At 46.9% G+C, this 26,280-nt stretch overlaps 1 protein-coding gene across 2 annotated transcripts in view; it reads right to left on the bottom strand.

The window, feature by feature from the left end:
* HK1 (hexokinase 1) overlaps positions 1-26,280 on the bottom strand; it is a 126,649-nt gene that overhangs the window by 76,122 nt on the left and 24,247 nt on the right. Inside the window, exons 2-4 of one of the 2 annotated variants that reach the window (XM_006937834.5) lie at positions 24,522-24,715; positions 13,841-13,950; positions 10,216-10,266 (exon numbers count right to left, since the gene is read on the bottom strand). In XM_006937834.5, the coding sequence (XP_006937896.1) occupies positions 10,216-10,266; positions 13,841-13,867 (78 nt within the window). In that variant the 5' untranslated portion in view covers positions 13,868-13,950; positions 24,522-24,715. Of the gene's footprint in view, positions 1-10,215; positions 10,267-13,840; positions 13,951-24,521; positions 24,716-26,280 lie in introns of those variants that run through there. The other variant, XM_045040066.1, reaches the window with a different exon arrangement.

The following is a 26,280-nucleotide window of genomic DNA, read 5'->3' as shown; positions in this document are numbered from 1 at the left end:
CTCAAAAGAAACTTAAAAAAATAAAATAAAATAATACAATACAATACAATCCAGATTCCCCAGCATCTTAGGTCTGCTCACACAGGGCCCAGGTTATCACGTGGCAATGCTCAGCTAGAACTGAGCAGCCACTGCCCCCTTCAGACAGTGCAGGGGTACTGCAGCTGCAGCCCCAGACCCCACCCAGTCTGCCCCTTCACTGATACACGCTAATGTCTGCCCCCACTTAGGCCTTCAAGTTTTGGGCCCTTGATAGCTGGGATTTACAGGCACAAGGCCTCAGGTGTTAGGGCTGGGGTTAAGAGGAGGCAAGAGAGGCACCTCGGATGCAAGATCTGAATGCAAGATTTAAATCTTGCACACGCAGGCACCTCTCTGGCTTCACCCAAGTCCCACCCCGTTCAGGATCATAAAGGTCTCCGTCTGGCTGCCCCTTGCTCAACCCTGAGCTGTTTTCCTGGCTCAGAAAGGACCTGATGCCCAGAGATACCCATCTCAGCTTCTGTCCCAAGAAGGTTTCTACTTCCCTGTGGGGATGATAGTCCCTCAGGCGAGCGAGGAAAGCCCAGTCTGGCCCTGTGGCTTGTTGGACATCCCATCCTCATACCATTGTGAGCCCAGTAGGCCTGCTGTGCACCAAGAATGATGGCCTGGAGGAAGGGTTACCCAGACTGCTGAGGCCTGCCCGTCTCCAGCCCTGCTCCTTCCTTCAAGCCAGCTCCTTTTCCAAAGGAAGCCCCTATCTTGTTGGAGCAGAGCAATCTCAAAAGCCGCCTTGCTGGTTAGTCTGAGGTTCCTGGGATCGTTCTCTCCCACGCCCACACACAAGCAGCATGACAGGGCCAACAAAAAGTCTTCAATCCCGCCCTGTTAGAATTAACTCCAAAAGATAGAAGGAAATGTTCACGTAGGAGAGTCCATCTCAGCGTCTAGGCAGGGTTCCTAGGCTGCGGGGTTTCACAGGCCAGCAAACTAAGCACACACATAAATAAAAACCAGGTACTGACTTTTCATTTTGCTAAGAAAAGATAATTTCTTTTTTTTTTTTTTAATTTTTTTTTCAACGTTTATTTTTTTTTTGGGACAGAGAGACACAGAGCATGAACGGGGGAGGGGCAGAGAGAGAGGGAGACACAGAATCGGAAACAGGCTCCAGGCTCTGAGCCATCGGCCCAGAGCCCGACGCGGGGCTCGAACTCACGGACCGCGAGATGGTGACCTGGCTGAAGTCGGACGCTTAACCGACTGCGCCACCCAGGCACCCCGAAAAGATAATTTCTTAGTTACAATTCCCATCTCCCATCACCATAATTTCCCAAAGGAAAAGAGGTTTTAAGCCAGGGAAAAAAAAATAAGGGCTGCTTTTTAAACGAAATACCTCTGGCATTATAATAATAGCTAGTTCTCAGGTCGAACTTACAGTGGACCGGGTTATCGTTCTACATTCTTTACTTAGATTCATTTTTTTGACCCTCAGAACAAACTAATGAGATAAATACTAGTTACATCCCCCATTTTATAGATGAGACTCTTGAGTCACAGAGAGGTTAAGTGACTTGTCTCCAAGGTCACACAGCTACTGCAAAGAGCTAAAATGTGTGCCCAGACAGTCTGGCTCAAGACTGCTCTAACGGTGAAATATTCGTCTTACCATATTGTCTATATCTCTCTTATTCTATTCAGGCCCAGCGATGCCTCAGTCACAGAGGGGTCCAGAAACCTGTGTTGGGGAGCTGCCCCCCTGGGGTACCGAGTCATGCTTGGTTAGATTTGTAAGGTGGGGCACGTGGATCCCGGCTCTGCAGGGCTCTCTCTTGTAAAGGGCATCCTCAGACCACATGGTGAGGCAGACTGACCTGACCAGAGGGGCCGTAAGGGAGGTATGGAAGCAGTTGCCCTTCCCAGTGCGGTGGGGACGGGGGCGTGTGGCTTGGTAGAGTCAGCTGAGCTGGCTGAGTATGCCCTCCTCCCTCGCTGTCTCCTGTGGGTCCATCCCACTGTGCCCTACCCAAAGAATTGCTCTTTGTATTTTTTTGTAAATTTCTTTTTTTTTTTAATGTTTATTTATTTGTTTGGGGAAGAAGGGGCAGAGACAGAGAGGGAGGGAGAGAATCCCAGTCAGGTCTCTGTGCTGTCAGCACAAAGCCCAACGCGGGGCTCGATCTCACGAACCTTGAGACCATGACCTGACCCGAAATCAAGAGTCAGCCTCCCAACCGACTGAGCCACCCAGACATCTCCCCCAAAGAATCACATGGTCAAGAGTCCAGCCCCCACTTCTCTCCTGAACCCCAGTTCATTTTCCAACTACTGCCCATGAAGGTCAGCTCTGAGACCCCCCTGGGCGCCTGGAAGTTGGTATGTCTCACATCCCAGTCCTTTCTTCTTCTTAAACTTTCTCTTCTCACTTCCCCAGCCTGTCATTTATTCCCTCAACAAACATTTGTGAAGCACCTAGTCTGCTTGTCCTTCCTAGTCACTGGAAATGTGCAGGTGAGCAGGACAGAGTCCCTGCCCACACGTTCCGGTGGGGAGGAACAGGCAGTAAACAAGTCACAAATTAAATATACCGTCAGCTCAGGGGCTAGGAGGAAAAACAAAGCAGAATGTAGGTGACACATCCTACAAGTTCCATTTCCCCTTTGTCTTAACTAATGAATGCTCCAATTTTCAGCTGACTCCAGCCCTCACCTCCCACCCCCCGAGTAAAGACTCCATCTACCATGCAGCTAGATGTGGCCATGGGAGCAAGTTCTGGCCAAAGAGGTGAAAATGAGGGCATCTCATTCTAGCTTCCTGGAGCCTTCCTTAAGACACAGTGATTATGGTCATTCTTCCTTCCTACTGGTTGAAATAGAGACAGACTGGCTAGAGAACTGGGATGTTTCGGGTTATGAGAGAACCTTGGGAAGGGCAGTCCCACAAAACCAAGCAGCAGCAACAAAAACCAAGCTTGCATCCCTGTCACCAAGACGCCCCACATCAGCCCCCTCCGGACTGCCTCATAGATTTCTAGAACCCGAGAGAGAAAGAAAATTCCAGTGGGTTAACACAACTGCTGTTGGAGGGGTTTCCGTTACTACCAGCCAAATCTAACCCTAACTGATGCCCAGGTTGAACAGCAGAGAGTAAGAGAACCACTGGGGAGACCTCCCTGACGATACGACACGTGAGCCGACACCAGAAGAAAATGGAGCGTAGGCTGTGGTCTGCTTATGCACGCCTAAGCTTCCTCTTCCTTCTTGGGAAAAGAATGTCCCAGGTAGGAACCATCTTCCCATCGGCTGGAAACCTGACCGTTACCCTTGAGGCTTTCCCCTCCCAAATGCCTTGCCTCTAATCTGCCACTAAACCCTATTGAGTCTACCTATGTCCATGCCTCAAGAACAAAAACAAAACGCGTCCAACCTAAGAACTCTCCTGAATCCACCCTCTCCTCCCCATTCCTTCTGCTAGAACAGGGCTATAGAGGACTGAATAAAAGATATGCCCTAATCCCCACAACCTGTGCACGTGACCGTATTTGCCAAAAAGGGTCTTTGCATACATAATTCAGTTGAGGATCTCAAGATCTTCCTGGATGACCGGTGGTCCCTAAATCCAATGACCTTCCTGATAAGAGGCAGAAGAGAAGACAGGGGGGGAGAATGCCACGTGAAGGCGGAGGCAGAGAAGAGAGGGGGTTCTGCAGCCACAAACCAAGGAGCGCCTGGAGCCACCAGAAGTGAAAGAGGCCAGGAAGGATCCTCGCCTAGAGCCTGGGGAGGGAGCCCAGCCCTGCTGACACCCTGATTTCAGACTTCTGGCCTACAGAACTGTGAGATAATAAATTCCTGTTATTTTAAACAACCAACGAGGCACCTGGTGGCTCAGTGGGTTCAGCGTTCGACTTCAGCTCAGGTCATGAACTCACGGGTTCGTGGGTTTGAGCCTCCCGTCGGGCTCTATGCTGACAGCTGGGGGCCTGGAGCCCGCTTTGGATTCCGTGTCTCCCTCTCTCTCTGCCCCTCCCCTGCTCGTTCTCTCTCTCTCTCCCTCTCTCTCGCTTTCTCTTGCTCAAAAATAAAATAACATTAAAATTTTTAAATTTTCAATTAATTAAAATTAAAAAATTTTATTCATTAAAAATTAAAGTTGTTTAATTAATTAAAATTAAAATAACATTAAAAATTAAACATTAAATAACATTAAAAAAAATTAAGGGCGCCTGGGTGGCTCAGTTGGTTGAGCATCCAACTTCAGCTCAGGTCATGGTCTCAGGGTCCGTGAGTTCGAGCCCCGCATCGGGCTCTGTGCTGATGGCTCAGAGCTTGGAACTTGCTTCAGATTCTGTGTCTCCCTCTCTCTCTGCCCCTCCCCTGCTCATGCTCTGTCTCTGTCTCTCTCTCTTTCAAAAATAAAAAATAAAAAAAATTAAAATAGTAAAAAAAAAATTAAACCACCAGTTTGTGGCAATTTGCTATTGCACTCTTATAAAACTAATGCAAAACCTTTAGCTATATCAAGTCTCTCCTAGTCCCAGGCCACAGAACTGGTCTATTCAGAATCCTCTGTAGTAAAAATGTTTTGATCATGTATCTGAGCAATCTGTATATTTACTTTTTTTTATGTTTATTTATTTATTTTGAGAGAGAGAATGAGCAGGGGAGGGTCAGAGGGGGAGAGAGAATCCCAAACAGTCTCAGCACAGAGCCTGACATGGGGCTCGATCTCAGGACCTGAGCCAAAATCAAGAGTTGGTTGCTCAACGGGCTGAGCCACCCCAGCGCCCCTGTATATTTATTTACAACTATCAATGCATACGACTGCACTAATGTATTATTTATGTTATAAAACATACCTAGGGGTGCCTAGGTGGCTCAATCGGTTAAGCATCCAACTCTTGATTTCGGTTCAGGTCATGATCTCAGGGTTGTGAGACTGAGCCCCACATAGGGCTCTGCACTAGGTGTGGAGCCTGGTTAAGATTCTCTCTCTCCCTCTCCCACTGCCCCTCCCCTCTTGTGCTCTCTCTCATTCTCTCTCTCTCTCAAAAAAAAAAAAAAAAATACCTGCAACAGACATGAAAATAAATGGGACAGATGAGAGTGTAAAATGACACTACTTTGGAACTGTTTGGTTGTTCTTAATATTTTTTTTAATGTTTACTTATTTTTGAGAGAGAGTGAGAGAGAAAGAGAGACAGAGTACAGAAGGAGAGGGAGACACAGAATCCAAAGCAGGCTCCAGGCTCTGAGCTGTCAGTACAGAGCCCAGTGTGGGGCTAGAACTCACAAACTATGAGATCATGAGCTCAGCCCAAGTCAGATGCTTAACTGACTGAGCCACCCAGGTGCTCTTGGCTCTTCCTAAAAAAGTTTAATATATACCTACCCCATGATCTGGAGATTCCACTCCTGGGTATTTACCCAAGAGAAATTAAAGCATATGTCCATATTTGGACATTTGCACACAAATGTTCACAGCACTTTATTAATAATAGCCCAAACTAGAAACAACCCAAATGTCTACGAGAAAGTGAGAGGATAAAAAAATCCTATTAGATCTCTACATAACTCATACTTCTCAGGTAAAAAAATGGAACGCTTTCTCCCCGTTTGGTAACAGTTTTACTGAGATATAATTCACATACCATATAATTCACCCATTTAAAGTGTACAGTTCAATGATTTTTAACATAATTGCAGAGTTGTGACAGCCTCACCACAATCATTTTTAGAACATTTTTATGATCCCAAAACGAAACATTGTACCCATTAGCTGTCATCCCCCAAGCTCCCATGCTCCCTGGCCCTAGGCAACTACCAATCTACTTCCTATCTCTACAGATTTGCCTATTCTGGACATTTCATAGACATGGAATCACACAGTATGTGGTCTTTGGTGACTGGCTTCTTTCATTCAGCAAGTTTTTAAAGTTCATTCACATTGCAGTACATATCTGAACTTCAGTCCTTTTTATTTCTGAATAATATTCTATTGTGTGGATATACCACCATTTGTTTATTCATTCAACAATTGATGGGTCTTTGGTTGTTTCCACTTTTGGGGTTCTTTTGGTGTTGCATTAATTTACTAGCGTTGTCGTAAAATACCACAGACTAGGTGCCTTAAACAACAGAAATGTATCTTCTCACAGTTCTGGAGGCTAGAAGTCCAAGATCAAGATGTGGGAAGGTTTGGTTTCTTCTAAGGACTCTTTCCTCAGCTTGCAGATAGCCCCCATCCTCACCTGGTCTTCTCCCTATGTGCACACATCTGTGATGTCTCTTCATGTGTCCAAATTTCCTCTTCTTGAAACTATGCCAGTCAGATTGGAATAGGGCCCATTCTAAAGACCTCGTTTTAAATTACCTATTTAAATATCTCCAGATATGACTACATTCTGAAGTCCTAAAAGTTAAAACTTCAACATATAAATTAGGGAGTGGAGGGACACAATCCAGCCCATAACAGGTATCATATTAAGAAACCATTGCCACATCCAAAGTCATAAAGATTCATATCGATGTGTTCTCCTAAGAGTTTTATAATTTTAGCTATTGCATTTAGGTCTTTGATCCATTGTGAATTAATTTTTGTATATGGTATGAGGTAGGGATTCAACGTCATTCTTTCGCATGTGGATATCCAATTGTCATAGCACCATTTGTTGACGAGATTACCCTTACACCATTGAATTTTTTTCATACCCCTGTGAAAACCAAATGACTGAAAATGTAAAGGTTTATCTCTGGACTCTCAATTCTATTCCGTTGATCTATAGGTCTATCCTTATGCTGGTACAATGCTGTCTTGATTACTGTAGCTTTACAAGTTTTGCAAACAGGAAACGTGAATTCCTTGACTTTCTTCTTATTCAAGATGTTTTGGCTAACTTGAGTACCTTCCATTTCCATATGGATTTTAGGATTAATTTACCAATTTCTGCAAAGAAGCCACCTAGTTTTTTAAAAAAATTTTTTTAGTGTTTATTCATTTTTCAGAGAGAGAGAGAGAGAGAGAGCAGGGGAGGGGCAGAGAGAGAGAGACAGACAGAATCTGAAGCAGGTTCCAGGCTCTGAGCTATCAGCACAGAACCCGATGCGGGGCTCGAACTCATGAACTGTGAGATCATGACCTGAGACAAAGTCAGACACTTAACTGACTGAGCCACCTCGGTGCCCGCCAGCTGTGTTTTTGATAGGGATTGTGTTGAATCTGTAGATCAGTTTGGGGAGTATTGCTAACTTAATATTAAGTCTTCCAATTCATGAACACGAATGTCTTTCCATTTATTTAGATTTCTTCAATTTTCTTCAACAATGTTTTGTAGTTTTCAGAATATAAGTCTTGAATTTCTTTTAAGTTTATTCCTAAGTATTGTGTTCTTTCTGATGCTATTATAAATGAAACTGTTTTCTTAGTTTCATTTTTTGATTGTTCCTTGCAAATGTATGGAAGAACAATTGATTTTCATATATCGATTTTGTATTCTGCAACCTTGATGTGTATGTGTGTGTGTGTGTGTGTGTGTGTATACCTTAGGATTTTCTATATACAAAATCAGGTAGGAATGAATTCAATACATGCAGCAAATAAAAATATAGAAAGCCAGGTACAAAAGAGCATACATGTATGATTACATTTAAATGAGGTTCAAGAACAGGGAAACTAACCTATGGTGATAGAAGTCAGAACAATGATATCCTCAGGACAGGGGATGGGAAAATAGTGGCTGGAAAGGGACATGGGATTTTGGGGGGTGATGAAAATATTCTATATCTTGAACTGGGTGGTAGTTATATAGGTATATACATGTGTTCAAACTTCTTGAGCCAACACTTAGACTTTATGCATTTGACTGCTAGCAAATTATACTTCAATTTTAAAAAAAGACACAAGGATGAAATTAACTATTTTAAAATGTAGTGGCCTAATAGTATCATTACCTAATTATCTCAAGCCCTTTGTGTACATAGAGATTAGTTTATCATTAGTGATATACAGAATAAAGCCAGAATTCAAATAGCCTGGCCCATTTTCTTTTTCTGACTACTTATTATATCTGATCAGATCTTTTATTTCTTTTAACCCCAAGATGTGGCTGATGAGGAGCTTGTACCAGGCATAGGAAATGAATCAGTGCTCTTATGTTCTCCTTGTTCATTAGATTGTTTCGTTTTTAAGTTTATTTATTTTTAGTAATCTCTATACCCAGCATGAGGCTCAAACTCATGACCTTGAGATCAAGAGTTGTTCTCTCGCTCTCTCTTCCGACTGATCCAACCAGGAGCTCCATTGTTCATTAGCTTTAATCCACAGTTTCTGTGCAGAAACCTCTCTAAGCCACTTGCTTATTTTGTGAGGGTCATCCTAGTTAATATGATATGTATTATAGATATCATATATCTATCATATATCCAGATAATATGATATATAAAACTTCCTCAACCAGGGGGTTATAAGACGGTGATGCCTCATAATATGCTAAAAATAGCCCTGGAAACAAAGGTAGGGACCCCTATCAGGCTCTCCTCATTGTGAGAGACCCTGAGTACAAAATGATACAAGTAGCCATCTAGAAGGTTCACCAAGCAAGGCTACCATGCTGATTGGTCTTTAAAAATTGGTAACAATGGAACTGCTAGTACTGTTCTTTCCACTCTGAGGTGCACCATTTTGCACACACACCACCTCTCGAGATGTCTCTACTCTCAGCCCCGCTAACCCCCCGTCTGGTTTCCCGGAGGCTCAAGGCTCATGCTCCTTGCTGCTTCCAGACAGAACACAATTTTTTTTTTATGTTTATTTATTTTTGAGAGACAGGGAGACAGAGTGTGAGCAGGCAAGGGGCAGAGAGAGAGGGAGACACAGAATCCGAAGCAGGCTCCAGGCTCCGAGCCGTGAGCACAGAGCCCAATGCGGGGCTCGAACCCACGAGCCACGAGATCACGACCTGAGCCGAAGTCGGCCACTTAAGCGACTGAGCCACCCAGGCGCCCCAGACAGAACACAATTTAATCACATGATTCCTCAGCCTAAAGATCTTTTGGGCCTCCTCCATAGAGCTCCTTACCCGGACATCCAGTGCCAGCTCCACCCAATGTCATTAGCCTCCCTTCCTGCCTTCCCTACCAGCACCACACCAGGCAGCCTCCAGGCTTCTTCCCATCTTTCACAGGCTCTGCGTTTGCCCTTGCTGCTGTTTGCCCCTGGAACGTCCTTCCTGGCCCGCAGATCGCTTCTTCTGCTTCAAGACTGTCTGTAAATCTCACCTCCTCTCTCCAACCTTCTTTCTCTCCCCAAGACAGGGCAGATCCCTCCCTCATCTGCTCCTAAGACACACACTGTAACTTTTTTCCTTTTTTGCATGTTGAACTTCGCTTCTCAGCCATAAGTCCTCGAAGCCTGGAGTCTCTTCTTCATTTTTGAAAGAACAAGAATATGGCTGCTTGATGGTGGAATAAGAAGCAAGGCAGAGGGGACTGTGATTCCAGGCCCAGCCTCGGACCTCACCTTGGACTAGATGCAGGAGGACCCAGGTGCAGAAGAAATCAAAAGTCACTGCCTTTTTCTCCCAGCAAACTGACTCTTTCAATACTCCACCTCCCCACCTTCCCATGAAGCAACGCCCCTCAGATTCACTCTACTGCAACTCTAAAGGCACAGCCAAGTGCCCGCGTGGGGAATGAGAGGGCAGGCGGTAGGCCATCACAAATAGCACAGAAAATTCTCTGACTTGGAACCATCTGGGCTATGTCAATAGGAAAGAACTGAAACTTGTCCGTGTTCAAGTGCAGAGGGGATGGGTACCAAGTTCCTGGCGTGCCTGATTCTACACACTGGGAAAAGACAAGAGAGGGGAAAGACCCTTGTATTCTCTCTCTCCGGAGCCTCTCCCACAGTCGGTATGCCATGTAGCTCCAAGTGCAGGAAGGTCCTGTGTTTAGCTCTGACACTCAGTATTTTGCTCCCAAGAAAGGGCTAGGAGAACAACCTAGTAGCAAAGGCCCCCTCACAAAGCACCTGTCCTGTGGGCTGGGCTGGGCCCGGGGAGGAACAGGTTAGAGGTAGATGCTCTCCCCACCCCCAGCACAGCCCCCGGGGGAATCCATTATAGGGCTGCTTGGCTCACTGGAACCGGGGTCAGAATGCCCAAAGGGAATTGCCACAGACTCTCTCTCTTTTACAGAAAATGTTACAGGAACTGGAAAGAACATTTAAGCTTCTTACCTTAGCTTCAGTAAGTGGGGGCTTGATGGGCTTTTCAGATGCTTCTTCACTCTTAAAGAAACGCAGGACAAAATAACGTGTTACAAAGGCATCTTAGCAACTTGCACTCAAAACATATTGATGCTCATAACTTATCAGTCGTGCTCAGAAAGCGACGCTAACTGTAAGTAACCCCGAAATCGCTGAGTAAATTCTAAGATGATTAGCCCTAATCTGGATGAAGCACAGCAGAGCTCAGAAATGTCTCATTCGTGAATTTATTCACATCAGCATGGGTTAGGTGCTTACAAATGTGCAGGTTCTGTGCTAGGAAGTGGGGGGTTCAAAGATGAAAAACAATGGTGGCTCCGCCTGCAGGGAGCCCACAATCCACCAGGGAAGACGGATGAGTCAATCAACAGTGAAGGCGCAGTGCCGAGCTGCTGGAGAGGTGTGTGGGGGAGCTATGGGAACACAGGGGTCTGTCCCTGCTGAACCGCTAGCCACACCGTGTCCCCAAGATTGCAGGACGCAGTACTTGCCGGAAGAACACGGTGAGAATGTGGCCACCAAGTAGCAGCCAGCTGGATGAGTTAGCATCCTGCCGTTTCACACCCCTCTTACAACTTCCCATGCCTCACAGGTTTTGGAAGCTGCTGCCCGTAAGAGAGAGGCCCATGTAGATTTCTTCATGATGGCGGCCGAAGGGATAAGGAAGATGTAGGAAATTGTTTGCGGAAAACAGCCATAATGGTTCTCCTCCCTGTGCCCATACTATTCTCTGTCGTCTCCTCCCACGGCGACTCTGGGTTTGGCTGTGTGACTGGCTTTAGCCAATAGGACGGTAACAGCACGACACAAGCAGTAGCTTCAGCCACGCTTGTGCTCAGGCCGGCCCTCTCTTGCTGCTCTTGGGACTCTTGCAACCACCACTCTGGGGGGTGGGGTGGTGAGAAGGCAAGGAATGCTAAGTGACAGAGCACAAGAGGCAACCCCACTTTATAAGGAAGGGGCCTGGGGTTTCTAGAAGGTTGCGCAGCGGCCCACAGACATGCAGCCAGTCCCCATAAGAATCGGGGTCGTAAAGGCGGGGGGGTAACCCATGGATCCTCCCTGAAGGGCAGAGACCATCTTTTCAGCACTTCCTGCCCTGCCTCACCTAGAGCAGGTGCTCGGTAAGTGATTATTGTTCATGAACTGAAAAAACCGTGCCCTCTCCTGAGTAGGCTGCTAATCAGAGAAGCTCTGTAGAAATCATGGTCCTAGGGAAGCAAGAAAAGGCATCCCAGAGGCAACCCAAGTGACCAGGACAATCTAGGCAAGTTTTCCACTTGGCTGAAAACCAAACATCTAGGCTTTACACTGATACCCATGAGAGCAGACTAGCTACTGAAAGGGCTCAAAAGAAGCCTTGCAGATATTTACAGGCTGTCGTGAGAATTGAGCGTAAGGAAACAACGCAAAATACTCTCTGTAGCTTGGAACAACCAAGGAGTCAAGGAGAAAGGAACTGAATGGACCGTATCATTTTTGGCCCTTCCTTAGATTAAGAGTGGGAATTCAGGGGCGCCTGGGTGGCTCAGTCGGTTAAGCATCCGACTTCGGCTCAGGTCATGATCTCGCGGTCCGTGAGTTCGAGCCCCGCGTTGGGCTCTGTGCTGACTGCTCAGAGCCTGGAGCCTGTTTCGGATTCTGTGTCTCCCTCTCTCTCTGACCCTCCTCCGTTCATGCTCTGTCTCTCTCTGTCTCAAAAATAAATAAACGTTAAAAAAAAAATTTAAAAAAAAAAAAGAGTGGGAATTCAATATCCAGAGCACAACACTTCTAAACCTGGACCAACTCAAAATAGGAAATAGGAATGTCCTTCAGCAGTTATGGTTGGCATCACATGCCTCACCTGCCGCCTTGAGTTTGTCGTGGAGGCAGAAAGAGCACGGACTTGGAGCCAGAGGTACCTGAGTTGAAGGTCTAGATCTGTCACTGATGAGCTGTGTAAAATTAGGCAAGGAATGTCCCTTTCCTAAGCCTCTGGGTTCCCATCTGAGAGATGAGAATGCTGCCTACTTCATTGGAACTTTGTCAACATTTAAGGAGACCGTGAGAAGGGGCTGGCACAGAGCCGTTGCTCGTAGAAAGTTACGGTAAAGATCACAGACTCCTAGAGACACGGGGCAGTAACTACAACTCACACGTGCCACTTGAGACTCAAACCGATTTCCAACTCCTGGGTTTCTACTCGTGTCTGAGATCCCCGAGCCTGTGCTCCCCTCTCTGCACCCCCAAGGACCACAGAGGACCCGCCGGACATTCCACAGATTGACACTGAACTCCAAGTGCCGGTGCCCAAGCCTGCTGACCGCCATGTGGAGCCTGTGACACTGGCTGCTTTGTGTCACCTCTCCTAAGCAGGCCTGGCCTCCTTTAAACCCTCAGTGGCATCCTGCCTGAGGCTGGCGAGGCCAGGTGGGGGCACAGGAAGGGGACAGTGGGGACCACGAGAGGTGGCGATGACATCCCAGACAAATCTCCTGGGCTGGAGGTACTCCTTTCCCAGAGCAGGCAAAGCTTTGTTCACCCTGATTGTGGAGTAGAGAGGCGAGGAGGAGGAGAGAAGGAACAGGCATTGCGGGATGGGGACCCAAGGAGTTTTCAGGTTTATGTATTTAGTGGCCGCCCCTGCTCACTGTAACCGGTCAGGTTTCAAAGGTGACACTGAGTTTCCACTTGGGTGTGAGAAGCGGGGTCAAATCCAGTTCTCTCAAAGCCCTGCGAGGTAGGAAGGATGTGGGGCTGGACATTGCAAAGCCCTCCTTAGAGGTGATGAAGGGGGCCTTTTCAAGCCGGGCCCGGAGGACCGAGGGAAAGTTGCCTGCCCCCCACCCCCGCCCCTCACATGGAGGGGAACAGCAGCGGCTTGAGTTTGTGGTCCCTCCTCCCCACTCTCACATGCTATCTGGGAGCTAATTTGTCACCCACGCACTGACCAGGGAAGTCTTCTCAGCAGTGACTGACATGCTGCTCTGGGGGAATTCTGTCCCCGGGGCATTCCTTAAGGCCCAGCTGTGTGTTTGTCGCTGGGCTTAAACCACATTGTACCTCGATTTCCCAGACCGTAAAAGGGGGAGCATCGGTAGTCCTTGCCCCAGAGGGACCCTCTGCAGCACAGGTTAACTGAAAATGAGCCAGCTACTCGGAACATCATTTGTCCCATAAACATTTTCCAAGGTTTGTTTCAACATCCAGGGGAGGAGCTGGGCTCTCTGTAAGAGGCAAGGATGGGTTTCTGTTTTTACAGGGCCATAGAAGGCTTCTCTTAGAAAAGGCCACACTCCTGTTCTCGACACACATTCATGACTTTGCAGCGTAACGATCTAAGAAGTGATTAACCGAGGGGTTACGTGAATGACCCCCTGGGCTCCCCTTGGTCAGGACCTATCTGGCCCAGGTAAAAATTAAACTGCACAGAGAGTCAGAGGCTGGATCTGAGGGCCTCCTGCCTCATCCCATAACATGTCTCTGCTGTGCTCCTGGTCTGGGTTTCCATCCTATAAAGTGGACCCCGACCTAACAGCCTGCGGGAGGGTGGGCCGGCCTGCGCGGTGCAAGTGGCCACGTGAAGTCAGAGAAAAGCAAGGGGAGAGCTTACGCATCCTCGCTGGCAGCTCTGCCCCATGGTGGGCACCTGCTATGCCCGGGTTCTTCCTTCTCTTCTGGTTCTTTCTTCTCTTCTGCTCTCAGCAGCCCGGGCTAGGAGGCCTGGAGAAGAGCAAACCCAAAGGAGGAAGAGTCAAGGGTTCGTCAGTCTCATTCCTCTCCTCACCAGCCGGGAGGCTAAACACGCCGCTACTGAGGACCGGGGGCAGGTTCAGTCCCCTGTTTCCAGAAGGATCCGTAATCCCAAGTAAAATGTCAGGATACTATTCTAGAAGAAATTCACTGGAGCCCTGTCTGGAGGTGGTGTGTCCTCACCAACTACAGCCTTGTCTACTCTCAAAGAGATCTGAGGGGTTCTTGGGTGGCTCAGTCGGTCGAGCGTCCGACTTCGGCTCAGGTCATGAACTTGCGGTTGTGAGTTCCAATCCCGCGTCGGGCTCTGTGCTGACAGCTCAGAGCCTGGAGCCTGCTTCAGATTCTGTGTCTCCCTCTCTCTCTGTTCCTCCCTCACTTGCACTCTGTCTCTCTCTGTCTCTCTCTTTCTCTCTCTCAAAAGTAAATAAAGATTTACAAATTTTAAAAATTAAAAATTAAAAAACAAAGAGATCTGAAAGTAGGGTCTTGCTTTAGGGCAGAAATCCAATAGAAATGGACACTAGCCAAGGCAACTCCAAAGCCCAAATTTCAGAAGTGCAATATTCACCACAGTGTCATTCTTTTCCCCTAATTTAAACAGGGTAGGGTGTAGCTCTGGGTAAAAAATCACTTCTCTAATTATAAAAGCAATGCACACTCATCATACCAAGAAAGTCACAAAATACAGGCAAGTAGTTTAAAAATTAAAATCACCTTTACTCCTATAGAAATAAGTTCTTTTTAAAAATATTTATTTTTATTCATTTATTTTTTAAGTTTATGTTGTGAGAGAATGCACACACAAACGGGGGAGGGGCAGAGAGAGAGGGACAGAATCCCAAGCAGGCTCTGTGCGGTCAGCACAGAGCCCAACATTGGACTCGATCCCATGAACCATGAGATCATGACCTGAGCCAAAACCAAGAGTCAGACTCTTAACTGACAGAGCCACCCAAGTGCCCCAGAAATGAATTCGGTTAACATTCTGGCCCATATCCTTCCTTATATTTTGGTCCAGATAACCGCAGGCCAGAAACAACATAAAAATGGAATCATGCTCTTATACTCTTTTTAAATCTTCTTTTTTCCATGGAAGAAAATATTATGAAATCTTTTCATGTCAATTAATAAAGACCGCATTACTTTTTTATTGGTTACGCTGGGTAGAGATCTTATAGTTCATATTCAGAAAGGCTTACTCAGGAATGATATAGTAATAATTCAATAAGTGTCAGATAACCTCAGTCAAAATTCATAACAATTTTATTAAGTCTCTACCATACCCCGAACAGCTTAGAAATATTATGTGATTTGCCTAACAATTAGCATGCTGCAGCAAATCCAAAAAGTTCCCTATTTGAGGCCTTTTTAGTTCTAAGAGGGTAAGCCAAGAGTCCAGACTTCTAACCATTGGCGTAACACTGGGCCTCCAGCCACTGAATCCCGATGGCTCACAGTTGGTGAATTGTGCCCGAGTTGGTCTCGGTGGGACAACTGGTACCCCTGACATCCCAAACCCTCCCTGGCCCAGGTCAGAGGCATAAACAAAATGTGTCAGGTTTCTTTGTTACTTGTTTACATAAACAAAGTTACACTTAAAGCTCTTAATTCCGTCATCCCGCATGTTTCTGGGGCAGAAGGCACACAGAACTTGGCTATGATATGTTCTTCCAAGAGCCTGGAAATATCCGTACTTGTCTTATATTTACTCGATAATTACCCGCCTCTCCCATTACAGGATAAGCCCCCAGGGTGCACACACTTTGTGTGTCCCTCAGTGCTCAGCACATAGTAAGTGTGGGACACGGCGTTGAGGTCAGGCTGTTTGGTTTGAAGCCCCACTCAGCCATGTAATAGCTTTGACTCTGGAAAAGTTACTTAACCTAACTGACCCTCAGTTTTCTCAGCTGTAAAATGGTGACATTAACAGACATTAATATAGCTGCATAGGAACGTGAGGTATGCGTATGTAAACAGAGCACTTAGGATAGTGTTTTGCGTCTAGCAAGTATTCAATATATACCTGTTAACTATTATTGTTGATTAGCAATGTTTTTGAAATTCAAGAGTTGTGAAAGCAAAAACGGCTTTTACTAGGGGCCATAAATGGCTTATAATTTGTGAGAAGGGAGATGATTCATTTTCAGAAATACCAAATAAGAGCTGTGCTGTCTAGTTAACAATAGGTTTACAATTCATTGGAAATATGTATGAACTGTCCCGCCCTCCCCCCCCCCCCCCCACACACACACAATGGAGTCCCAAACCCTCAGACCCTTCCTTTCCTTGTTCTTCTCCTCTCCATTTCACAGGCTTATTTTCACGGGCTTTGCAATGAGCAGGGGCCAAAGCACAAAGGGAGGAGGGGCTGAAAGTCTCTGCATCACCTCAGGGAATGTCTGATTGTTCCAGACTACTCTTTGTCTTACAGGGGCATAAACGATGTCCAGGCAAGGCTGTAACCTCTGTAGTGTTCGGCCAATGAGGAACCAGGGGAGGGACTTGCATGCGCGCTAGGAGATAAATTGTCTGCCGTAACTAACCGCTGTAACTAACCGGAGTATGCCTGTCCTCAGACACCAGTTCTTGCAAGAAGGTTGATTAAAGCCTCGCTTCACTGTGCTCCGAGTCTCTACGTCCCTCCTTTGATTGGGTTGATGGGCTTATTTCTAACATAATTGAGACACAGCCTGTCTCAATTATGGGGGTGGGGGGAGGGGGTTGGTTTAAAGCAGTGAGTCCAGAGGTGACTGGGTGACTCAGTCGGTTAAACGTCCAACTCTTGATTTAGGCTAAGGTCATGATCTCATGGTTTGTGAGACTGAGCCCTAAATCAGGCTTTGTACTGACAGCACAGAGCCTGCTTGGGATTCTCTCTCTCTCTCTCTCTCTCTCTGCCCTTCCCCTGCTCATGTGAACTCTCTCTCTCTCTCTCTCAATATAAATACATAAACTGTAAAGCAGTGAGTCCATACGGAGAGCATAAGACAATTTGTTGGGGTGACAGAAGACAACAGAACTTTTATTTATGACTTTTTAAATTTCACCGTATGATTTTTTTAGGCTATTCTTTGTATTGTACATATTATTTCAGGACATGATTTTTTTTTTAATTGAGATAAAATTCATATGCCAAAATATTCACCCCCTTAAAATATATATATAATTCAGTGGGTTTTAGTATCTTCATAAGGTTGTGCAATCACCACTATCTAATTCCAGAATATTTCCATCACCCCAAAAAGAAACCTTGCATCCATCAGCAGTCACTTCTCACTCTGTCCACCCTCCCTCCCCTCCCTCCCAACAACAGCTCCTCTACTTTCTTTCTCTATGGATTTGCCTGTTCTTGATATTTCACATACATGGAATCAGAAATGCATAAATCCCCAAATAACTAAAATACATGTATTGGGGAATGCGTCTGCAAAAATATTTTACGGAGAGAGCACATGACCAAGAAGATGTGGAGAGCCCTGGCTGAGAGTGTCAAACCTTCTTGGTTTTGTCCCCAGCTCCTCTATGAATTTCCAACACAGACACTGACAGGAGGTCACAGCCTCCATCAACCTCTGCCAATTACAACCCAATGGCTGACACAGGCCAAAGCAGAAGGCAATGTAAAGATAATATACATTTTGCTTTATAATGTGTGATTTAACTTTGTTTCTACAAAAAGATGTTCCCCTAATAATTCTAGATAAGCTAACAGTTAAAGCAGCAGTGTGGCCTGGGACCCAGGTTCGAATCCTTGCTCTGCCACTTACTGAAGCATGAGTTTCCGTGTCTATAAAATGAGGGTGATAATAGGTGAGAATAAAGAACCCTTTTCCCTTCTGCATTAGAATTTGGCCTCGGGTTAACATTCTAGTTCCATTCCCCCCAGTTACCTGGCAATGTCACCAGCTAGACCCCACGACCTGACCTTTATTACTCAGCTGCATGCACTCACCAACCTTTGTCCTACAGGTTTTCTTAAAGCTCTTTCTGGCTTATCTTTTAACTCAGGCAAGAGACTTGCAGCCATAGCATCCCCGCTAGAAACTGAAATTACCCCCCAAGCAATAAAGGCTGCCCTGAGGGAGAGCTTACGCCAGTTTGGACTCCCACCTGCGACAGATGGACCATGCTGCAACCCGTGCAGTGACCAAAAGTCAACTTTACCTCATTATGATACTAAAATCTCCGGCCACGGGGGAGCACGAGCCTCATTTACAGAACATACAGTGTATGTGTAGGTGTGTTTCCTTAAGGCACATGTGTGACCTTATGCCTGCCCGCCTCTACACCCCACGACAAGGCTCCCCTTTCTAAATATTCATCCTCACCCTAAATTAAAAAAACAACAACAGGGGGCGCCTGGGTGGCGCAGTCGGTTAAGCGTCCGACTTCAGCCAGGTCACGATCTCGCGGCCCGTGAGTTCGAGCCCCGCGTCGGGCTCTGGGCTGATGGCTCAGAGCCTGGAGCCTGTTTCGGATTCTGTGTCTCCCTCTCTCTCTGCCCCTCCCCCGTTCATGCTCTGTCTCTCTCTGTCCCAAAAATAAACGTTGAAAAAAAAAATTAAAAAAAAAAAAAAAACAACATCCACCCTTGCTTGGAGAGTCACAGCTTTGGAAGTTATCCTCCGTGGTTTCTTTATTTGCTGCAAATAAAGTTTCTTTTGTGTGACAACCGTCCCTGTAGCTTCTATCTGTGACTCACCAAGGGGCAAACTCATGCTAGTTCCGTTACAACAAGGATAGAATGTCACATATGTTTCTCAGTAACATTTCTTTTTCTCCCCTTTTTTTTTAAAAGTTTATTTATTTATTTTAAGAGAGAGAACAGGGGAGCAGCAGAGAGAGAATCCCAAACAGGCTCCGCACAGAGCCTGACGCGGGCGCTCAAACTAACAAACCATGAGATCATGACCTGAGCCAAAACCAAGAGCTGGGTGCTCAACCGACTGAGCCACCCAGGCGCCCCCTCCAAGTAACATTTCTTGTGATAAGGATGATCCCTTGTTGCTAGGTTGCTCCTGGGTTGGGAGAACTGTAAATACTAGATGGGATCCCATAGCGCAGGCTTCCCTGAGTGAGACGACTCTTGTTCTGTCCCATACAGAGACTCTGGAAAATGTCCCTATGGGGTTGTAACAAGAGAATTTGGCTGCTGCCAGGCAGGAGGCTTTTTTTCTTTAAGCCAGGAGTCCTGCACTTGCCCAGTGGGATCTCGTCTTCTCCCATCTGTGGACCGCTGCACACCATCCCTCAGAAAAGAAAAGGTTGGCACTGCCCTGACAGCAGCCTGTGGTTCCTGTCTTACGGCCCGACAGGCAGAATGGGGACAGGTGTGGCCTGTGGCAGTCTTTGAATCTGGAGGTTTAGGAGAGTCTAGAACACTTCCGATGAGCGTTACAGATTAAGTCACGCAGGGAGCCTGGCATACGGTCAGTACTTAAGTGATAACTGTAAGTACTAAATATGTGATTATTGTTCTTACTGATGTATCGTTTTATCTATATTCACCAACTCATAGTGGGCAAGAGATGATTCTAACCCTGAGAAGCCCGTGGGGGGTTCTAACCCTGAGAAGGCGGGGGGAGGTATCAGACTGCCAGATATAGCCCCATGACGAAACATGAGAAAACACCTTTCTGTAACTCGAAAAAGAGAAAGTATACAAATGTCCATATGATGACGGAGCATTAGGCAAGTTGAGGGCTAATAACAAGTAGCCCCCCACCCCCACCCCAGGTGGGACGTGTGATATTCCTCGGGCACTTCAAGCTCCCAAGAACAAAGGAAAGGACCGAAAACAAATGGTTAAACTGGGAAGTGTCTCCAGCAGTTTACAAGTATCTTAGGACCACTACCAAAAAAGGGCAATCTTATCAATAGCCTAAAGTCCAGGAACTCCCCACTGTCTTAACGTTAATGCTTTGCTAGAGGGAAAAACAACCTTAGCCTGACAACAGCTAGGCCTCCAGTAATCTGTGAGAAACTTCCTCTTGACTTTACCTCCCCCAACTCCTTAGTATATAACCAGCCCCTCTTTGCAACCGGGGGCAGCTCTTTCTGCCCAAGGGTCCCATCCCCGCGCTTTAATATAAAATCACATTTTTGCACCAAAGACGTCTCAAGAATTCTTTCTTGGCCTTCAGCTCCAGATCTCACCATCACTCCGAAACAGGGGGAAGAGTGGGGAACTCTATTTTGAACTACGTGTATTTGGGAATCCAAGAAGACCTCTCAAGTAAGAAACCAGCCTTTGGCCCATGGCACAGGATCGTGGGTCGGATGATTGGAAGGTAAGACTGGAGCTTACCTTCTTCCCCTGCTCACTGTACACATGGCAGATCGCTGCAACCGTGGGCATGCCTCTCTCTATCCATGCCCCTGGGTAGTTCTCATCCACAAACACCTGACCTTGAGCCAATGACTTGCTTTGACCAACTGGACAATGTGTCACAAGAAACAAAAATTGAAAAATGCTTACACATGAGGGGCTTGCTCTCTCTTGTTGCTCTCGGGACCCCTGCCACTGCTGCCATGGGAAGAAGCCCCAGCTAACCCTACTGGGTGATGGAAGGCACCGGGAGGTAGAAACTGCCATCCCAGCTGAGTATCTTAGGCCAGCCAGCCCCCAGCCAACCAGGAAGCCCACTAAGATGCAAGAGTGAGCCCATCCCAGGCCAGCCACACCTAGCTCAGATCTGCAGAGCCACAGGGATACTGTGATTTATTATAAGAAATCGATACTTGGTCTTTGTCCCTATTCCTGGCACACAGCTCCTAAAACCCTTGGAATCTCCTAAATTTTTACAGCCGATGAAAGAATCTTGTGTTATAATAGTCTATCTTTTGTCCTCAAATAGCTCCAGTTCTGAAATAGGTCCAGTGATAAAGGTGAAAGGAGTGTCTTGTTATTCCTAACAAGCCACTTTCAATAACAATGAATTTATGTTAAGGAGGATGGGGCTGGTTGCCTGGGGAACCAACCCTGTGACTCCATTGGAACCTGCAGCCCACCTTTCTCCAAGGAAGGGGCAGGGTCTGGGAGGATAAATCCACTTTTTGCCTTACAGGGGCATAGGCGACATCCGGGTCAGGCTGTAACCTCTGTAGTACTCCGCCAATGAGGAACCAGGGGACGGACTTGCATGCTAGGAGATAAGTTGTCTGCTGGAACTGCCCCGAGTGTGCCTGCCCGTCAGACACCTGCTTTTGCAAGAACATTGATTAAAGTCTTGCTTCACCGGGCTCTGGGTCTCCGAATTCCTCCTCTGGTTGGGTCAATGGGCTTATTTCTAACAACTGAGGCCAACACCCAGAAGACAGTGGACCAATGTCTCAAAGACCACCTAGAAAGTACTGAAAATACTTCTAGGTTTATCTAAGGAAAATGTGGGACAAAGGTCAGTAGGTACATGTAGGTTGGCAGTAAAGGTCAGGTCGATCATTGCTTTGGGGTCAACCACACAGAGTCCTACTGGCTCAGGGCAGCATGAGGGGGTCATTTTAGCTCCAATCACTTGGGATGCTTTGCCCCCAGGGTCTTCTGCCTGAGTTAAGAGATAAGCTTGAAAGAAGAATTTAAGCATTAGAAAGTACAGACTAAGGTCAAAATGGAGGTGTTGACGTCCTCTTTTATCTCCAGGTAGATGGTGTCAGGATTGAGTTAAACCATAGGACGGTCTATAATTCTGGTGTTGCAGACTTGTTGAGATTGGGAAGAAACCCCACACATTGGTAACCAGAATGGTTCAGTGTGAGCAGTGAGGAGACTCGCAAGTGGAGTGTTTCCTCCTTTACAACCACCCAGCTGAACTCAACCCAAATTGCTGGAACAGAATCGTGAGCCTATTCTTTTAAGCCACTGAGTCTGGGGGTGGTTTTTTATGTGGCACCAGACAACTGAGCCCCAGGGAGTTGGTCCCTGCCCTTCGGAAGCACTGGAAGAGCCCTGAACTAGGAGGGAGGGAGGGAGGTGTCTCTGGCCCAGGGTCCACCACCTGTTCCCTCAGTGGGTCTCAGGGAAGATGCTTAACCTTTCCAAGCCCTAGCATGTCACTGGAAAACTGCTCTCCTGTCTCACTCGCTGGGTCGTTGTGAGGGTCACACATAGCTATGCGGGGGCGCCTGGGTGGCTTAGCTGGTTAAGGTCCAACTTCGGCTCAGGGCATGATTTGACGGTTCATGGATTCAAACCCTGCATCAGGCTCTTTGCTGTCCACACAGAGCCCACTTGGATCTTCTGTCTCCCTCTCTCTCTGCCCCTCCCTGCTCGCCCTCTTTCCTCCCCCCCCCCCCGTCTTAAAAAACAAAAAATTAAATAAATAATAAACACATATAGCTACACAGATCCCTCAAGGGAGCTATTAGCATGGCCTGAGTGGAAGCTGGAAGAAACTTTGTCGCCCAGGAACTATTAACAATGCCACAAGAAGAAAGCGTGGCATCACAGAGTACTAACTGCATCACACTTCTTGCCCATTTTCCCATCTGATCCTGGCACACCATTACAAGGCGGATAATAAGATCCTAATTTAGGGATGAGGATGCTGACACTCAGAGAGGTGCTGTCATTTTCTCAAAATTGCACAGCAGAGCCTGGGGAGACAAGCATGGGCACAGATCCTCCAGACTCCAGAGCCCTCTTCCCACCCCACACGCTGCCTCTCCCCCCACCCCACACGCCCTCGGCCTCCTGAATGCTGGAGTGGAGTGAATCCTAGGCTTCCCGGCCCCCGGGCCCTCTGCAAGGAGAGCCTGCCGGAGCCAGGAGCAGAGCTGCCCACGAGCATTCAAAGCGGTTCTTCAACAAATTCCACATGCACTCTTGCCTTCCTTTCTGATACCCAGGCAACTTCCCAAATCTAGTTCAAACACTGCTCCGGGTCACCAAAGCAACCTTCCTGAGAATGAAGGTTACATCTTCCCTATTAGCATTTATTTCTTAAGTTCCCATGGGTCTGTCGAAAGACAGAGAGGATTATGCTATCATCCTCTTCTTCCATGGCTTCCTATCTGCTGTTACCCAGGAGATGGGAGCGGAAAGGAAAAAGGAGCCCTCGTGACTGGCTCAGGGCACTCAGTTTGAAGGCCATTCAAAGCAGCCTTGCTTTTTGTCAAGAGTCTGCGTGGTCTAGAGTTTGTGTAGAAACGCATGGCATTTCCAGTGGCCCGCCATGGTTCCATGGGAGCCGGCCTTCCCCTATCACCCCATTACCCTGGGACCCCATCAGTCTTCTCCGAGACTTGCACAGATTTCTCTAGAACTCCCTTCTCAGATTCTAAAGCATCTGTGCAAACGAAGTGTTGCCTTTCCCAAACAGCAGGCCTAGGCACCTTCATAACGCACTTTCAAAACAGTTGCTTCATTTGTTGTATCATTTACCTGAATTTAGGAGTCTTGATATCCCAGCCTTTTAATAACAGAAAACTCCACGATCCATTTGTGTCTCTAATGGCAGGATTCCTTCTTCGTTTCCAGCTGTGGTTAGCCTTGTTTCTTTATATCGTTTTAGCCTTGTCTTTAGACACCGTGAACCCCCGAATCGATTGACTTCCTATCTTTCTCGTAAGCGACCCACGTAGAGGTAATCATAGCTAGCATTTGTGGAGTGTATTATTTGTCAGGCGCTGCTACAAATAACTCAAGGCATTAAATTGCAAGAACCCCTCATAAGTAATATTATTCTATGTTATACATTTTATTTTTTTAATTTTAGAGAGAAAGAGAGACCACACTTGTGCACAAGTGCAAGAAGGGCAGAGGCAGAGAGAGAGAGAGAAAGAGAGAGACAGAGAGTGAATCCCAAGTAGGCTCCATGCTCAGTGAGGAGCCCGACCCAGGGCTCGATCCCAGGACCCCAGGATCATAAGGTGAGCCAAAATCTAGACTCAGGCGCTCAACCAGCTGAGCCACCCAGGTGCCCCTAGCCTATTTTATAGATGAGGACACTGAGGCTCATCGAGGTTGAGGAACTTCCCAACCTCATATAGTGGGTCAGTAGCAAAGTTAAGCTTGGAGATCAGGCTGGCTGCAGCTCTCGGCTATTCTATTACAGCCTCCCTTAAGTATGTGGCATCAGTTTAGACACAGAGGTCAACAGAGAGGAGCAAGTGAGACTCAGGGGAGAGCGGCCCTTTACAGTTTACCAAGCCATGAGCAATAAAAGCATTTGCCTTAAAAACAAACCAAACCAAAACAAAACAAAAACACTGTAGATGACATTAGCCCCAGTACATCAAACAAAAAGACCTAACCGTAGTAAGTTTTGGTCCAGTTACAAATCACGGTGTAACCTTGGGAAAGTGTTTGTCCCTCTCTGGGCCTGTGTAACCTTGGGAAAGTGTTTGTCCCTCTCTGGGCCTCAGCAGTAGAATAAGTGGGTCTCAACTCCAGGATCTACCCTTTGAGATCATGAGACTGGAGTATTCTTTTATTCGTCTTACTTACAGAGAAGGACAGGAAGGGAGGTCCTGCAAAGGGCCAGGGAGGGTCTAGCTCAGGGAGGAGTGAGACCACACAGCATGGCCACCCGCTCACTTGCCTTGAGATGGCTTGAGACACCTCTGCTGCCTCTTCACGCGGTCTCACTCTCATTTTCCAAAAGGACAACATATGCTGCTTGGCAAACCCAGCTGTAGATTCTTGGCACAAAGCAGTTGTGGGTGTGCGCTTAGCTCTTTTCTTCCTCGGGAACAATGCTCTGGGCAACAGCTCTTTAGTTGGTTAGTTGGAGTCCTGAGAACAGAAAGGGACAAAAGATGCATTTGTCATAATATCAAGAGCCACCAAAGGACTGGAAGGGGTAGAGCGTGGCCTTGTGTCCAATGAAGAGGGTGCTCCAGTGGTCTTGTGGGCAGGGGTTGGGGCATTTGGTGCCCTAGACATTCAGAGGATGCTTTCTGGTTATGAAGTTCGTTATCCCGCTCATAGGAACCTCACAAAAACCTTGGGTGAGGCGGACAGGAATGGGGACGACAGTGAAGAGGACTGTGGTGACGGTGATGAAAGGGCAGCCCGGGTGCACTGAGCCCTCCCGTGTGCCAGGCATTGTGCTAAAGATTTCCCATGCATTGACTCTGGAAGCTTCCCCAAAATGCCAGGAAGCAGAAACCATTTCTTATGCCCAGAGAAGCCGAAGCTTACCGAAGCTAAGTCAGGTGCTCAAAGAAATGCAGCGGTATGTACATGAAAATGTAGCAGAACTGGGTTTTTAACTCAGATCTCTCCCACCCTGGGGCTCTAACTTTTTATTTTATGGGGCAATAGCTGAGGCTTAGAGCTAGCAAGTAGCTCAGAGCTAGAAAAATCAACTCAACTTTTAAAATCTGAAGAGAGGGGCGCCTGAATGGCTCAGTTGATTAAGCATCCGACTTCAGCTCAGGCCATGATCTCATGGTTCATGAGTTCAAGCCCCACATCGGCTTTTCTGCTGTCAGCACAGAGCCTGCTTCAGATCCTCTGTCTCCCTCTCTCTCTGCCCCTCCTCCGCTCATGCTTTCAATCTCTCTCAAAAATAAACACTTAGAAGAGTTGTTAAGTGTCAGCTTTTTTTTTTTAATGTTTGTTTATTCTTGAGAAAGAGAGAGAGCATGAGCAGGGGAGGGGCAGAGAGAGAGAGGGAGACAGAGAATCCTAAGCAGGCTCCACACTGTCACCACAGAGCCCAGTCTGGGGCTTGAACTCATGAACCATGAGATCACGACCTGAGCTGAAATCAAGACTTGGACGCTTAAATGACTGAGCCACCCAGGTGCCCCTAATTTTTTTTTAACTTTTTTAAAATTTTTTAAAGTTAATTTATTTTTTTAAAGAGACAGAGACAGAGACAGAGAGCAAGGAAGGGAGAGAGAAAGAGGGAGACAATCTGAAGCAGGCTCCAGGCTCTGAGCTGTCAACACAGAGCCCAATGCAGGGCTCAAACTCACAAACCATGAGATCATGACCTGAGCCGAAGGCAGATGCTCAATCGACTGAGCCACCCAGGCACCCCCTTTTTTTTAATCTTTATTTTTGAGAGAGAGACAGAGACAGAGACAGAGTATGAGTGGGGGTGGGGCAGAGAGAGAGAAGGAGACACAGAAACCAAAGCAGGCTCCAGGCTCTGAGCTGTCAGCACAGAGCCTGACGCAAGGCTCAAACCCATGGACCACAAGATCATGACTTGAGCTGAAGTAGGACACTGAACCAACTGAGTCACCCAGGTGCCCCATAAAATAAATAAACATTTTTAAAAATTTGATTAAAAATAAAATCTGCAGAGGGGCGCCTGGGTGGCGCAGTCGGTTGGGTGTCCAACTTCA

The sequence above is a fragment of the Felis catus genome, chromosome D2 (assembly GCF_018350175.1).
Source record: "Felis catus isolate Fca126 chromosome D2, F.catus_Fca126_mat1.0, whole genome shotgun sequence".
Lineage (NCBI taxonomy): Eukaryota > Metazoa > Chordata > Mammalia > Carnivora > Felidae > Felis > Felis catus.
This window is presented reverse-complemented; position numbering and strand designations above follow the sequence as displayed.